Raw genomic sequence first — 16,432 nt, 5'->3', positions numbered from 1 at the left:
ATTTATATCCCTCAGACATGCTTATTTGCTGAAGTTTGTAATAGCAGCTTTCCAAGCTCTGGAATTCATTGAATTTCTGAACTTATGGTTTATCTGTAATAGAGTTGTATACTTGACTCACAGAGACTCTGTCTCAGCAAAAACATTAATTGCATCACAGCCACTAAATAAGGAAAGAGCAACCCTTGTGGAGTCCTACACTTGTATATTTACTGTTCTGGCTTCTCAGATTTGCTAACATCCACTTTCCTAATGTATTGAGGAAATTTTAATTCACCTTTAAGACTAGACACTGCACAGAAGAACAAAGGCTGTAAGTTCCTACTTCCTATTCCACATAGTTTTCTTCTACTTCTTCCCAGTTTATTACCTATTTTTAAACTGAATTTCTGTATGTGACTATCAGTGGCACTTATTTTACTCTCTGCTGAGGTAGGGAATTTTCCTGAAAATTTCCTCTGTTAATGTGAGTGGAGACAACTGAGTGGAAAGGATCTGACAGAATTGTTCCAGAGTGAAAAACAATTGTTTTGCAAAAACCTGCCTCATTTTACTAACATTATAAAATGAAAACTCGGGGAAAAAAAAGAAAATTATAGGAAATGTTTTCACTTCTTTTGAGGAGCTTTCATGTCCTAACTTTTAGTATGCAGTTGCAAGTAACAATAAAATTGCTTTAATTTAAATAATACAAGTCTTTAGATGATACTTTTTTGTGTAAAAAACAAACCAAACAAGAAAATTAGATTGTAATTTTGAAATTCTGAACTATAGAGTGACAATGATGATCATGAAGACTCTAATGAGTCTGAACTATTAGAGAAATATTGTTACTGAAAGTTATGCTATCAACTCAATTGAACTATTTTTATTATTATAGAGATACTCAAAATATTGGACTGACAGGGCACTTTGATCTCAGTTGCTCTTTGTTTTATGTGCCTAAATAGCAATTGGCAACTACTGACAATGTGTATAAATTACAAACAAAAAATAAAAAATACTTGCAAGTCTTCTTCAAAATAGCTCTGAAATAAAACTTGAATTACAATACTAGAATCCATTGAACTTCAGCAGAGCTCTTGCTTTTTGTACATCTGGGAATGTATCAGTATATTTTACCAATTCTCTCTTGGTTTGTTTTGGTTTTTTTTTTGTTTATTTGTTTTGTTTTGGTGGTTTTTTTTGTTTTGTTTTTTGTTTTTTTGTTTTTTTTTTTTGTTTGTTTTGTTTTTGGTTTTTTTTGGTAGTTAAGATTTTTTTCCTTATTTCTACTCTGTTATGGTCATCTAGTGACAAGCACAATATTAACAGACATATGCTTTTTCATATTTCAAGAGGAAGCTTCTACTAAGCTTTCTGGAATTCAGTAAACAGGCAAATCCAGCAATTTGTTCTGTAAACTTTGGGCACCCAGGTCAGAATGTGGGTTAAATGTTGTTAAGGACATATAATGCTCAAAGCAGCCATTTCTGTTTATTCTTATGGCTTCTCCCTTCCTGATGAAGGGGGTATAATGAGCCTTTCCATAGCCTCTGCTCTTATGGAAGAGCAGGCAGCAATTTGCTGAGGGGATGCAGAGCTGTCAAACAATTACTTATTTTGCTTGTGCTCAGGGCTTCACCCTTCCAGAAAGAAATTCAGACTGACATCACTGTTTGAACCCACACAACACACTAAACCTGGTGGGGTATATTTTAAAGGGCTTGATTAGAAATTCCAGGTTTGGGGGCATCCAGTCTGTGCAGAACTTCTTCTACTGACTCCAACTTGATCTCTCATCATTGCTTTTGTCTTCTGGCAAATCCTGATGAAGTAAAATTCTACACTACACACCCACGCTAGGTCCAAATGGTAGATAAATTTAACATAATTCCTTTCAGCTCCATTTGTGTTGCAGTTTTGGCACCAAATGTGCACCTACATGTTACTCTTTGTCTGCTACTGGCACAGCACCAGATTCTTCATGCTGCCAGGAACAGTGGCAGCTGCTGCTTTTGCTAAAGCATAAGCCTCTTCCTGCTGGACAAGGAAGAGGAGAGTGCAAGATCTCTTAGGTTACCTCTTTTTTTATAGAAAAGGCTTCATATTTCTCCCTTTCACAATACATTGCAATCTCAAACATCTTTGTTGCTGATGTGTTCTGTGCAGGGTCGGAATTTTAGTGACTCTCAAACCTAAGAGTCCTATTTGCCTGCCTGAGCCCTATTTGCTTGCCTGTCTCCCATGCTTCCTCAGTTCCTAGATTCTTATTAATAGACTGCTCTGCAGTCTGGAGTCCTCTTTGGGATGAGCACAAGACAATACCTCTGGCACCACTCAGGGTTCTCGGGCTGAGAATTGTCCTTCCTGAGAAGGAACTGCTTGTTCTTGCAGTGCTTGCCCAGGAGTGGAGCTCTAAGCCATGTTCTTGCTGCCAGATGACATTTTTGCCTGTCAAATATGATCCTATATGAGTCATAAAAACTTTTAGAAGAATTGCAGTTTTTTGCCTTGAGAACTGCTTGATAGAGTCTTTGCCACAAAAAGCACCCTGGAGGTTTCTCTGGAGCAAGGGGAAAACCAGGGATTTTTCTCTCCAGAGGCAGTAAGGGCTCTGTGTTCTGAAGTGTAAATGCCAAAGAGCAAGGAAGAGCTAGATACATAGTGGTAATAAGGGCACTGTGCACCCAGTGAGCTTTCAAATTGTTTTTTTATGTGTGCAGTACCCTCCTAATAGACATCTCCTTGCTGGGCATATGCAGGGACAGTCACTCTGCAGGCAAAAATGTAAATGTGCAAGTCACTCATGAAGCTTTATAAATGAGCCCTTCTATAATGCTGTGACTGACAGGGCAGTATTATTTTTCTGATGGCTGTTGATGTCATGGAGTGGCAGTTGTTCACTGCTCTGTTATTTAACATTATAATTGAATAAAATAGCTTCCTGGTTTGTGCCTCCAACAAGAAGAGATGTTTACCCATGGAAAATTGTGAATTACTGAAATGTTTGTTTAATAATGAAATAAGATTTACAGCCTGGCTAATGCTGATTCCACTGTGTATGTGCATGTGTATATCAGGTTTACCGTACTCTTGTTGACAGGGCTAAGGATCAGTTTTCTCTGTTCCTTTTTCTTTTCATAAACTCATGCAGTGAGTGATTGTATGAAGTAGCTCCTGTCCTATTCCTCCACCACTGAAAATAATAGTAAGGAATTTTTTGATAAGTATCACTGAAAGTGATGGACATTTCAGATTTAAATTCAATGCAGTGGGTTCCACAGCTGAATTCACAGAAGGCAATGCCATCAGGAAAGCATATATGTCAGAAGGAGAAAAAGAATTGTTATTGTTATTGAGGTTAACTGAAGAGGATAATTAATACATGTTCTTGTAATGGACCAAACAGAGTCTCACTGGGAATAAAAGGACTGAGCTCTGTGCACACCACCCTGCTCTGTCCTCTGGAAAGGCTCTTGCCCACCTCTTAATTCCTTTGCTTTGTTTCCTTGATACAGGACAGTGGAAACAGAAAGAGTGACAGTAATTTATTTTGAGGAGCAGAGAAGGGTGCTTGAGAGATTAATACAGGTTCAAAGAAAGGCTGGTTACTTGGAAGGAAAAAGCATGTTGAGCATCAGCACATAACTAGAAGCCACATCCTGCTCAGGAAAATTGCATTTAAAATTATTAAGGGCTCAGGAATCCACAGGAGGAAGAATTGTATATGGTTTTCTCTAAACATCTCCTAATAACCACTGATTAGGAGATAGGATATTGGACTAAATGGATTTTTTATCTCACAAACTATGGCCATTCTTATGCTTTATGAAATGGGAAGGTCTGAGATCACCTTTGTACCTCCATTAATTCAACCCCTGTTCTGTATAACAATGTGAAAGGGAATGAGATGATGAATAGATAGGGTTGATTTGGATTGGCTTTTAAGTTATGTTCTGAACTTATGCTTCAAACATGACCTGTGATGAAAATGAAGCATAACCAAATACATAACTGTGACAAATTAGTATTAAACAGTCCTTGTGAAAAGTGGTGGGAGTGAAATGTGTCCTTGCCTTTTTATCAGTTCATTTAGAAAAGTCTCTATAATATTTTATACCACAGAAGTTTCTGTGAGTCAGCATTGTACACCACCTTTTGTCTGATTTCATGGTGTTCCTCTTCCAAAACTGCCTGCTGTCTGTTGCCACCAAAAGAGTGGGTTTTTTTTCATTAATCCCTATTAGGAAGATTGCCTTGCTGTAGTGGAATTTTGGAAGGGATTTAACTTAGTTTATAATGTTTGTTGCTGCAGCATGTTATTTTCATTAAAGTTGTATTTTAACATAGGAAAATAAAGTACATGCACTATTGAAGCCAAAAGGTTAAGGAGAACAGCGTGGCAATTCAAAATTGGTCTTGAACCTGCCACTCTCTGTTCGGCAGTACTGCCTTTGCATGTGACCATGTTCAAATAGATTGGATTGCTAAGGGTGTAAAGTGGTGTTTTCAAGGTCTGGGCTGATGGTATCCAGCCCAACAAGATTAAAGCAACCTCCATCATCCAGGATTTTGGTAGACAATCTTTAAGAGTGGGTGTTATGACAGCCTGCATTTGCACAGCAAGAAGTTTCAGTCTCACTCATCCCACTCAGCTCATTCACTTCCAATCTCCTCCTTTTAGAAGGAACAGTTACCCATCTTGCTGCTCTCAGAGATGCTCTGTCGACAAGCAGCCCACTCAAAATGTTCATTTAACCTGAGTGCCTGCTACCTCAGAGTTTGCAGGCATCAGTGTCTGTCTGCATGTGGGCCCTCCCCCATCTCTGTTCCTTAGAGGAGAATGAACCCAACAAGTGCCTTGTTCTTTTATGTGATTAATCAGACTCATTATTATCAGGAGCAGTTTTGGTTTGTAGGGTCCTCTCATGCAGTCAGACTGTCTCAAAATAGCCAAAGGTGTTGTAAGGTTAATTGCCTTTCTCTTGGTTTTGACTGGTTCCTAAGCAGGATATCTGCCTTTTAAATGGAGCTGAAATTCCATGTGGCTGTATGATTGCAGGACTGTGCCACACTACTGCTGTTAGAGCTACAGCCCAGTCCTGACTAGTAAATATGTTCCAGGTAGCTGAAATCTCAGCTGTATAAACTGTTAAAGCATGTTCCAAATCTTAATTGCATTCTCACCTGAGAGGTAATATGAGAGAGGATCAGGATATATTCATTGTCTTAATGTAGAATGGCTTGCTAACTCATTCCTGTCTTACCTGCAATATGAGAAATATTAATAATTCTGGTTGATTTAGAGTATGAAACTGATAGCTAAGAGCTCCTTTAGAACATCTGGAGATTTTTCTCTCAAGGAGACAAGTGAGAGTATATGTTTGTACCTTGGTTAGCGATTCACAGTACTTCAGTGACACTTATATCAGGATTCAGATCTTAAATATGTGCTCTCAGAAAACAAGTGTTTGATGAACTTGTTATTCCAGCAAGATTTGGTGCACACTTCAACTTGCTTTCCTCAAGAAAGAACTCTTACTGAGAACAGTGTTGAGCATTTGACATATCTAGTGTGAAGACAGCTCTTTTAGGGTAGAACAACTCAATGTTAACTTGTAACCAAAGAATCTCTAATTCTAGCTGTATATGTTGTTGGCCCATTCATAAATCTAGACATCGTAGGAGAAAGAAGAAGAACATTCCTATAAATTAAGACCTAGTTTCATGCTCTAAATGAGAGTGTCCTTAAAATACCAGCTGCCACTGATATCACCTTGCAGAATCTAAGATGTACAGGGAAATTGGGTTGGGGTGGAGATTTAGGCCATGATAATGTGAATGTCTGAGGCAGAGAATTGAAGTGAAGAATGCAATAATTCCAAGCATCAAAACTCAGAGCATCTGTTTGCTTGGGCTTTCTTTGGCATTGTCTTTTCTTCCCCCATTTCCAAATTTCCTTCAAAAGCAGAGAGAAAAGCCAACACAGTGATTACTGCAATGAGCTTGGAAAGTTCACAGCAGGAATCTGGAATTCTCATGTCTTCAAAAATAAATCTGGTGTCACTTTGTATCTTGCTGGTCTCAGTGGGATCTGGAAGGAGGAACTGGAAGCTGTAATGCAATGTGATAAGACATTAACTTGAAGTCAAAAAATCACTGTAGATCTTGTTTTGAGAATTAGAATCATAGATCTCTAGAACAGGATTCCACTAGACCAGGTTGCCCACTGTGCCCTTAATCACTCCCAGATATGGGGCATCTACAACTTCTTGTGGCAACTTTTTTCAGTACCTTGGTAAAGCATTTCTTCCTAATATCTAATTTATACCTACTCTCCTTCAGTTTAAAGCCAGTACCCCTTGTTCTATTGATTACTTCTGACATGGAGAATACTTGGACTAAAGGTGTCCAAAGGGTGTTGTTCAGAGCAGAGCACAGGAACAGTGTGGAGCAGTGTGCAAGGTGAAAGAAGGAGGTGTTTGGCACCAAGAGGTTTAAGAAATATTGGTCCATGAGTGAGAAGTCTGTGCCTGAGCCTAGAGAGTGTCCTGTGCTTCAGCAAGATTGTGGCTGCTGCCTCATCCAAAGATACTTTCCCTCTGCTTTTAGGATGTTTTGCTTGCTAGAGGGGTGATGCTTTTTAATCCCTGGAAGAGGATCTCTGCATAGGTGAAGGAGGCCCCAGTTTCCTGTTTTCAGATATGAATACATATTTTGTAGATAGATTCCCTTTTCAGGCTTAAGTAACAAAACCAGTTGTAGATTTACTTCCAGCCTTCCAGCATTCTTGGATAAAGGCTTGACAGCTGCACAGTTCCCAAAGACATGTCCTGCCCTGAGCAAGCAGCATTTGATGGCTGATTTTCTGTCATTGCTGATACTTGTGGATAAAAGCAGCTCCTGGGTGTGATGAAGATGTGAGCTCATCCCACAGCCTCTTTTATGACTGCCCTAATACCCAATGCAGGGCATGGGGCCCTTTTGCTCCCTCCCCCTTCTCAGCTCCCAGTGTCTGAGGCAGGCTTCTCTGGAAGCCTTTCCATATAATTCACCCTGCAGGGATGGTTCAGACAAGGGACAGGATTTGAAAATGTGCTGCCCTGGCCTCAGTGGAGTTTAATGCTGTGGGAAGGGAGGCTGGAGTGAGCCCAGAGAGGAATGCTGTGGCTTGCTGAGCCTCCTGTGTGGGGGAGGGCAGCTCTGCAGTGGGTTCATGGCTGCTGCCCCTTGTGCACCAGGCTGGGGTGGACCTTGCCTCTGGGGTGGACCTCATCTCTATGAATTCCCAACAAGGAGCAGGGACCAGTGGCCATAGTTGGACAAAGCCCCTTCTTTCCTGAGCTCTTCCCAAGCCACCACATCTCTGCCTCTGTTGGATGGAGGGGAAAATAATACTTGGTAAGAGAAGAGGCTTTTGGCATTATCAGTTCATTGTTTCTGAGGTGTTGTGATAGATGAAAGTGAGGAAACTGTGAGCAAGCTGCTGCTCCCAGTGCAGTCTCTGCTTTAGGTGCAGCCCCACTCAGCAGCTGCACCAGGCGCTGTCAGGAGCTGAGGTCTCACCTCCTGCCCCTGGCAGAGGCAGTGGCCACTGGGGAATGTGGTGTGAGGGACAGGTCTCCATGGATCTGCTCTTGCCCCTTGGCATCCCTGTGATAGCCATGAGTGCTTGCAGTCCCTGCAGGCCCAGGAGGTGTTTGGGCTGTGGTTGCCTGTATCCAAGGATGAACATCACTTTCCTCTCCTGGGTAAGACCCTCTTGCCTTTTTCCCCATACTCAGACATTCCTGATGTGTTTTGTGCTGATGATACCTTCTGAGAAACTCTTGCTTTAAAGTAGCCTCATTCTTAGCAAAAATAGGCAGCTGCCCAGGGAGGAGGAATGTACTAAACCTTGTAATCTGGTTACCTTGGTAACATCTGTGAGAAACTATTGCTAAACCACTTTCTATTTTTTCTTCATCTCCTTTATGGAAATACATATTTCTGTTTACTTGACAAAAGTGCAATTTATACCATACCCATTGTGGCCATTCTCCTGACCATTATATTGACAAAAAAATTCCCATCTCTAACAAGCAAGGTTAAATTACTGTAAGAACAGATATTTGACTTTATAGTAGCAACCAAGATTTGCCATCAAGTAACTAAACTTTTGCAAAGAAAAGCAGAAGTCTTATAAAACTTTTCTATTGTTTCAGAGTATTACAATGCTTGATCACATTTACTCAACATTGAGTGGTCATGTTTTAGAACAAACATGAGATTATTTTTTCTTCTCATTGTAACATTCTCACACATTTGTAAGGTTTAGTTGTCAACCATGTGTCATACAGGGCAACAAAAAAAAAGAAATTAAAGCATTATTGCTGGGCAAAACTAACGTCTGTGCTGGAGAATTGGCTGTTCCTGGATCTAGCTCTTAGCACAGCTCCACCACTGCCATCCAGCCCTCTGTGTCCTGCTGGTGGTTCCTCTGCACTGCATGAGCCGGGACACTGGAGTGCCAGCACACAGAAATTCCCGAGGGATCGGACGTGTGTGCTGCTGGGTAGGCAGTGCCCTCACCTTTTCGGTGGCTCTTTGTATCCTCTGGTTACTCACTTGTTTCTGTTTTTGCTGCCGACAGCAGGGAATTTTCTGAGCCCTTCAAAGGGAAGAGCATCCCTCACTCAGTGACCCATTCAGTAACTGATTTAATTAATTTGAAACTAACTGTCACTTTTTAAACTGTTAATCAAGAAGCCAATTATCTGCTAACAGTCTTAAACACAACAGTAATCAAAGTGTTTCTCTGTTAAAAAATATCTGGGTTTCTTTCTGTTATCTCAGAGCAAATCAGTTGGAAGTGTGTCTATTTTCTTTAAAAAAAATAAAGACTCTATATTAGAATTCCATTTTCTATTTTGGAGTAGTAAAACTGCTGATTTATTTCTGAGAGTATGTTAGAATTTTAGCCTTTTTTATATGTTATGGCCTTGAAGACAAAAGTCTCAGGGCATGATATAAGGTTTATTAAGGATAAATCCTGATCGTTTTATTCACTTACATAGCTGAAATCCTCAAGCAGCATTGCTCTGTTACAAGTTTGTTCGGTATACACATTTAAAAGTCTTATTCTAGGAATGTTATGTAATTTATTGGATATACATTGGTATTCCCAAGAGATCATGTAAAAGTGATACATACCAAAGCACAGTTGGCTGTTTTTTATTGTAGCCATTGGTTATACAGCTGTTTTAGAACAACAAAAAATGGTCCTCAAATACAATTTTTTAAATTATGACTCTTAATTTGTATTGTTAGAAAATTCGATTTTTTTTCCCCCAGATTTACAAAACAAAGCAATTTTTAAAAATATGTTCATACTGCATGCCCAGTCCTGTATATATTTATGGCATAAAATTTTTTTTGGAGTGCAGAAAGAGAATGATGTATGATAGCTTGTCTCTGGTTTTTCTAATTCAATTGAATTAGATCACTACCCATTTATCCACTATTTTCTTCTCTTTTAAAAATCTCATCTGAGAGCGGTGAATAGTTGTTTTTTACTGTAATAATGATGGTGAGTCAACAATTTGATTAATCATGTACTTAAAGCATGAGTATTTCTGAGCACAACTGTTAAAGCATGTGTCCAGATGGGTTTTTTGAATTCCTCATGTGTATAAATGTGTTTCCTCCTTTTCCATAGAAGTTGCTTAGAAGGGCCTAAAAAAGATGGTATATTAAGGTGCTAATATATGAAGGTCAATCTCATTTCATATCTCCAGTTTCAATCTGAATGCATTCCTGACTACTGACCCCTCAGTTTTGTTTCCAGCTTCAAAGTCTGCAATAAGCAAATGCCTGTAGAGTCCTGGGCAGGTGTTTGCACCATGAGCAAAACAGTGTAAATTGACAGCTCAGAGGTGCTTTAGAGAACAAGAAGAGGGCAAAGTGTGCACCAAATTCTACTGCCATTTAATCCTTTGAAAAATAAAATGTTTTACTAAATAGGCTGTTGGCCAAAAGATTGTTTAGAAGTAAAGAAGGGCTGAGTGGTAGGACAGGTGACAAATTCCAGTATTGACAAGATACACAAATCTGTAAGTGAAGACACATATTAAAATCATACAATCCAACTGCAAAATCATAAGGGTAACAGTGACACATCCAGAGTTTCTGGATGGAGTGTTCAGGCTTATAGTTTAGTCCACTATTTATCAATATTTTAAAGTATATTATAACACACAATGAATGAAAGAAGTGAATGGGCACCTGAACAAAATGAAGACAGGATATTTATTTCAGGAATCAGCTCTTCTAGTGTAATCTCTGCTGCTAGCAGTGAACACATCAGATTCATTTACACTATATCTCTGCAAAAAGATATTTATGGATATGACACGTGCTGTTCTGCACACTTGAAACCTGAGATTCTGATTTTCTCTCAGTACCATGTGCACCTCGGTTGATTTCACAAATATGTGATAGTGCACTAATGAATGTGGTATAAGAATCTAAATAGATCCATAGCCATATGGACAGCCAGATTGATCAAGGCAGACTTTATCATTTCGTCCCTAAAAATCCTTTGTGATTATCCTTTATGTACACAGTGGTGCTAAAGTGTCAGCCCAGACAATTTCCCTTTACTTAGTAATATTTTATGGATTTACTTCAAGCTTTTACTTGAAAACATGGAGGAGTGTGTTTGCACTTTTTACAGAAATTTACTGATGCTAGTAATAGAAACAGCTTTCATTCTGTTTTGAAAAAAAATTGTGAATATATAAATTATTTTTGAACTGGACAGAGATGATTATGTGGCATGTGACTGAAAATGTATCTTTTTTAATAGATGATTCAGCTGCCGAGAGTTTTAATGGCAATGAGACCGTGGGACACAGTTCCAATGCTTCAGGGGGAACACACTGCAGGGAGATGGCAGAAACCAACAGTAATGGCAAAACAAATCTGGAGCAGGATGAGCAGCCTCTGAACCTGAGTGACAGTCCCCTCTCTGCTCAGCTGACTTCGGAATACAGACTAGATGATCACAGCAGTAATGGAAAGAACAAATACAAGACTCTCCTAATTTCTGATCTCAAGATGGAACGGGAAGCAAGAGAAAATGGAAGCAAGGTAAGATGCTTCCACATGGTCCAGATATGAAGCATGTAGTTCAGAAAAGAAAAAGATTTGTGAGGCCAAACTAAAAGTTTTTCCCAGCTAAGCACTTAATGTGATGTGTCTAATGTTTGTCAGATCATTATTTAAATGCCATACGAAGATTTGTATGCTCTGTTACACAAATATGATGCATACGTACATTAAGTGTATGTGGATGTACATGGGTGAATATATATGTATAGGCAATATATTGTGCTGACACACAGGCAAAAATGGTGTAGTTCTCCATCAGACATGATTTTTATCAATTTTATAATTTATTAAGAATGGTCTACATGACCAAATTGAAAAAAAAGTATGTAAATAATATTAGATACATATTTAGATATAGATATATATAAAAATATGGAGATATATATTTAGGTATATTTGCAGATGGCCATCTCATCACTTCTATTATGTATCTGTAGAATTTTCATGGTTTAAACGCAGCTGGCAACTAAATACCTCACAGCCACTCTCTAACTCCCCTCTCTGCCTTGGTGGAGTCAGGAGGAGAATGGAAGAAAGGTAAAACCTATGGGTTGAGATAAGAACAGTTTAACAATTGAAATAAATTAAAGTATATTGCTACTACTACTACTGATAGTTGTAATGAAAAGAATACAGCAAAAAGGGAAAGAGGAATAAAATCTAAGAAACACAAGTGATGCACTATACAGTTGGTCACAACCCACTGACCAATGCCCAGTCAGTGTCTGAGCAGCATTTGACAGTTTCTGGCCAGCTCCCCCCAGTTTATATACTGGGCAATCCTCTCTGTGGTGCAGAATATCCCTTTGGCCAGTTTGGGTCAGCTGTCCTTGGCTTGCTCCCTTCCAGCCATTTGTGCACCTGCTCACCAGCAGAGCCTGGGAAATTGAAAAATCATTAACTTGGGATAAGCACTGCTTAGCATCAACTAAAACATCAGTATGATATCAACATTATTCTCGTACTTAATCCAAAACACAGCACTATACCAGCTACTAGGAAGATAATGAACTCTTTCTCACCAAAACCTGGACAAGAATTAATCCATATGAATGTTAAGTGTGTATGGCCAAGAGAATTCCTACCAGTGAATTATCAACATCTGAAAGGAACTGATTTGGTTTCTTCATGATTGTGTTATGCAGGCACCTAACCTGAATTAAAACTGACAAGTTTGCTTTAAGAAGCTGTAATCCCCTGAGGGCTTTTCGCTGTGTTTCTATTGTGTGGGTAAGGAGAAGCAAGGATGTTATTTTGTAGATAAAGACAGATCTCACAGATTAAGTTAGCTAGCTTACTCGGATGGTGTTTTTCATGAGGGCCTACGGTAGGGAGGGTGAAGAAATGGCATATGTCATAGAATTTAGTCATTGATCTTACTGGTCACACATTTTTTTTTTTTTTTTTTTTTTTTTTTAATTAGTATCTGATGACCAACTGGCTTACCACTTTTACAGCAGTAGTAATAGGATGTGAGTCCTGGATCCAAAGACTATTAATGCTACTCACTGGCTTTCAGTAGCCTGGCAGCATAGATATACCTTGAATGGGGACATTTTTTTACAGGGCTTTGAAACAGGAGTGTTAAAATCCTTAAGCATACTTAGAAAGGGATAATACATGAGTGATATCTAGAGAACAACATTTAATCATACTAAGGTTTTATCTCCTATCTTCATTGCCTGTGGAGTAAAAATGAAAACTTGTAATGATTTTGTAACTTTAGTGCCTAAGTTTTAGTGGGTAGAACAAAGGGAGACTAAATGGGAGATTGTTAGTCTTTCTCATGGCCATTAAGCAAATCATGTATCCAAACACTTCTCCATGAAATCTTTATGAAAAACTGTTTATCTGTATGGAATACTTTTTTTCTCACAAACTTCCATTCTCTGGAAAATGTTCTGACTAGCTGTAGCCTCTGCCTGTGTATGAACCCCAGTGCTGGATTTACTCAGTACTTTGAGTTGCACAGCGGGTCTCAAATTGGCTGATATGAACAGTATCTTCTTTTGCTTCAGGGCAGATTGTTCTAATGAACCTTTTATAGGCTCATCACCCAACTATTGACAGACACACAGGCTCTTTTGCCTGTGTGTTGTTGCTTGTGCCATCACTCTTGCAAATACACAAATAAGCTTGGCAAAGATGGGGAGGAGTCTTAATGTGCCACTCATTTATAGCTAAGACAAGAACATAGCCTAATGTTCACTTTCCAATTTGAATCAATTCCAACTCCGATGCAAGAAAAATGTATCAAAAAGTGTTAAAAATCTATAATGAATTTAGATGACAATCAAAGCCATCTCATTCTTTACAAATTTTGAGGCCAGAATCATCCCCCACATCAATACTTTCTTTCACACTTGCTGTCATCCTGCCCACTCTATATTGCCAATAATATGCAGATTTGTCTCCTCTTTTTGTCCTAGTGAAACTCATGTTGATGCTTAGAGTTCATTTAAGTATATGATTAATTAGATATGCAGTAAAGATTATTAAATATAGAGTAAAGACTTCAGGAAGAACACAATCCTCAGATAAACAAAATTTGTTAGAGATTTGTAACATGAGTCACTGAAGAAAATATCTAGTTTCTAAATATATTTGAATTAATGGGCTAGTACTGAAGGAAGAAATACATTATGCTTCCTCAATGTCCCATTTAACCTGCACAAGATGGTGTTCTCTTGGGAGTCAAGAGTGGGAAACTCAGGGGCAAAGGAATGGAGCTAGGAGGATCTCTTGGCTGGCATGTTCTGATAGATAGATAATTTTGTATCTGCTGCAGAATTTTGATCAGAAGAAGCTGTTGAGATAAAAATGGTAGTTTTTCTATTGTATTTGCTTTGAAAACATGAGTGCTAAAAGGGAAATATTTCTTGAAAAGGGTTATTTCTTTGTGGAAGTTAAATTTTCAGAATATTCATCTTGTCCATACCTATTTTGCTATAGGAAAAGTTGTGAGGATAGTGGTATTATTCTTCAAAAAATCTTGGTTGTCAAAACAGGGATACTTAACATTTTCCTATTATCATGCCTACAGACACAGAGACACATTAGTGCTTTTTAAGAAAGTAAGGTTTGTTTTTTTCTTGCCTGAAAAAACTTAGATAAATAACTGGAGATTAGATAACCCTATGAACAACTACAGTATATTATTTAAGGAATGCTTGGTTCAGTTACTTCAGAATATGGCTTTTAAAACTGGTGTTAGTAGCACTCTTTAAACAAGTATGACATTTCAGTGGACACTGTTACTTTTAACCCTCAGTTCAGCCAGTAAGTATGTGTGGTAATCTCTTCTTTTTACAAAAAGATCATGGGCGCCGTGGAGGGAGTTGGCAAATTGTAACAACCTTAAAATCTGATCCAAAATATTTTACTATTTACTGAAAATTTGTTGTGCAAGGAAAACATGGGCTTTCATAGTTTTTAATGCATATATGTACACATAATTATGTATATACATTTCATTTATATGTACTTTTATTGAGCTTATATTAGGAAACAGACCCTCCAGTAAGACCTAGTTGTTCACAGCAGCAGAAATTTCTACAACCATTTAGGGCTAAATTGAAGTTTGTGAAATTTTGCATAGCTGAAAAAACACATACCTAAGTTTAACTTACCTGGTCTGGGTCTTTGTACTAGAAATCACCTAGAAAGTATTCATCAGCAAATGCTCTGCAAATGTGGTTGTATGAATTCAAATAGTTACATGCACATATAAATTATTTTAGATCATTACTTATGTGTGAGCCTGCTGGGTTTTTGTATGACTGCGGTGAAGTCTCTGTAGCACTAAGGTTTTTTATTAGATTCTTTTGTTATTGCTACTTCCTGCACCATATATTTTATTTTGAAAAGTTATTATATAGCTTTATCTCTTTTTCATTATTTATTTCACTAAATACAGCAAGCCTTCTTTTTTCAAATGATTTTGTCTCTTTTGCATTTGGATAACAATGTTATTTTAATATAGTATGAGAAAACAGGCTTTTGAGCTCACCAGTCATACTTACATTGTGCCATTATTTTACCTGGATTAAGAAATGGTTTGTTATGTCTGTATTGCAAAGGGCACTCCTAATATGGAAAAACTTCATTGTGGGATTTTCCAAATAGAAATATATGCTACTGATCATAAATGCCTAGGAGAGGCATTAAAATGAGTTAACAAGGACAACACACGTGCTCATTTTGACCAGGTACCTACTAATTGCAAAAAGTTGGCTTTTTTTCTTTCTACCAGATGAAATTTCTGGTAGAAAGTTGGACACCTCAAGTCCCTCTGGATGTATGGTAGCCTAAGTTAATATGCATTATGTTTAGCTCAAGTGTATAATTGGCTTATTGAAGAATTGCACAAGATAAGAAATGTTTCCTTTAAGTCTGGAAAGTAAAACATAGTTTTAAAGGAGAGAACAGTAAATGATTGCTGCATACCATGACCTTTAATTATAATACTGCATTCTAATGTGCATGTCAATATAGCTACAGTTGTTCACCATGAGGCACAGTTTTCATGTAGTCTCTAAAACTAAAATCTTTCTGTCTCTCCTTTAATGCTGGGCTTTTGAAGTGTTTCTCAACCTTTTTTCTTGATGTAAAGAGCAGTGTTATTGTCATGGGCCATTGCTGGGGGCTGTTTGCTTCCAGCAATTGCAACTTCAAACACACATTACTGTTGCAATGGATGTATCTACACTCTGGCAGGTTAACCTGGCACAGTCTGCTTTTAACTCAGGCCCCACTCCAGGAAGGTATTTAAAGGCTGTAACCTTGTATGGCATCTGAAAGCCAGAGCATGTGTGAGGTCCTGGGTGAAGTCTGAAGCTCCTGCACTATAAAATTTAGTCATCTTCAGTGATTAGTCCAGCTGTAGAATCTTGTAACATCTGTTTTGATGGAGCTCATCATTACCAAGGGAAACCAGGCATGACTGTCCAAGCAGCCTGAGCTGTGTATGCAGTTATACTGATAAGCCTGTGGTCATCTGTGGTGAACCCTTCTGGTTTCCAAAAGTGCACATGAATTTAGTCACAGATAGATACCACCTATGAGGAGCAAGGCAGATCTCGATGAATTTCTTCCTCACTCTCTTTTCTTCTAAAAGATGTGATTGCGTCTTAGCAAAAGGTGGAAGGTCATTCCTTAAATCCAGTGAACGTCATCGTATCTGACATTGTGATTCTGAGGCAATGGAGTCACTGCCTGCCTAGTTCCCTGTGCTTCTGTCTGCAAGTTTCCTTGGGGAAATGGCCATGGTCAGAAAATAAGAAACCATATGGCTTTTTCT

General features: G+C 38.4%; 1 protein-coding gene across 4 annotated transcripts in view; it reads left to right on the top strand.

The window, feature by feature from the left end:
- Window positions 1-16,432, top strand: part of NOL4 (nucleolar protein 4) — a 187,597-nt gene that overhangs the window by 97,002 nt on the left and 74,163 nt on the right. For all 4 annotated transcript variants that reach the window (XM_058022986.1, XM_058022978.1, XM_058022995.1 and 1 more), the window contains one exon: window positions 10,829-11,112. In XM_058022986.1, coding sequence (XP_057878969.1) covers window positions 10,829-11,112 — 284 coding nt within the window. The remainder of the gene's footprint in view (window positions 1-10,828; window positions 11,113-16,432) is intronic.

This window comes from Melospiza georgiana, chromosome 1 (genome assembly GCF_028018845.1).
Source record: "Melospiza georgiana isolate bMelGeo1 chromosome 1, bMelGeo1.pri, whole genome shotgun sequence".
Classification (NCBI taxonomy): domain Eukaryota; kingdom Metazoa; phylum Chordata; class Aves; order Passeriformes; family Passerellidae; genus Melospiza; species Melospiza georgiana.
Note: the sequence above shows the minus strand (reverse complement) of the source record. Positions and strands in the feature narration are given on the sequence as shown.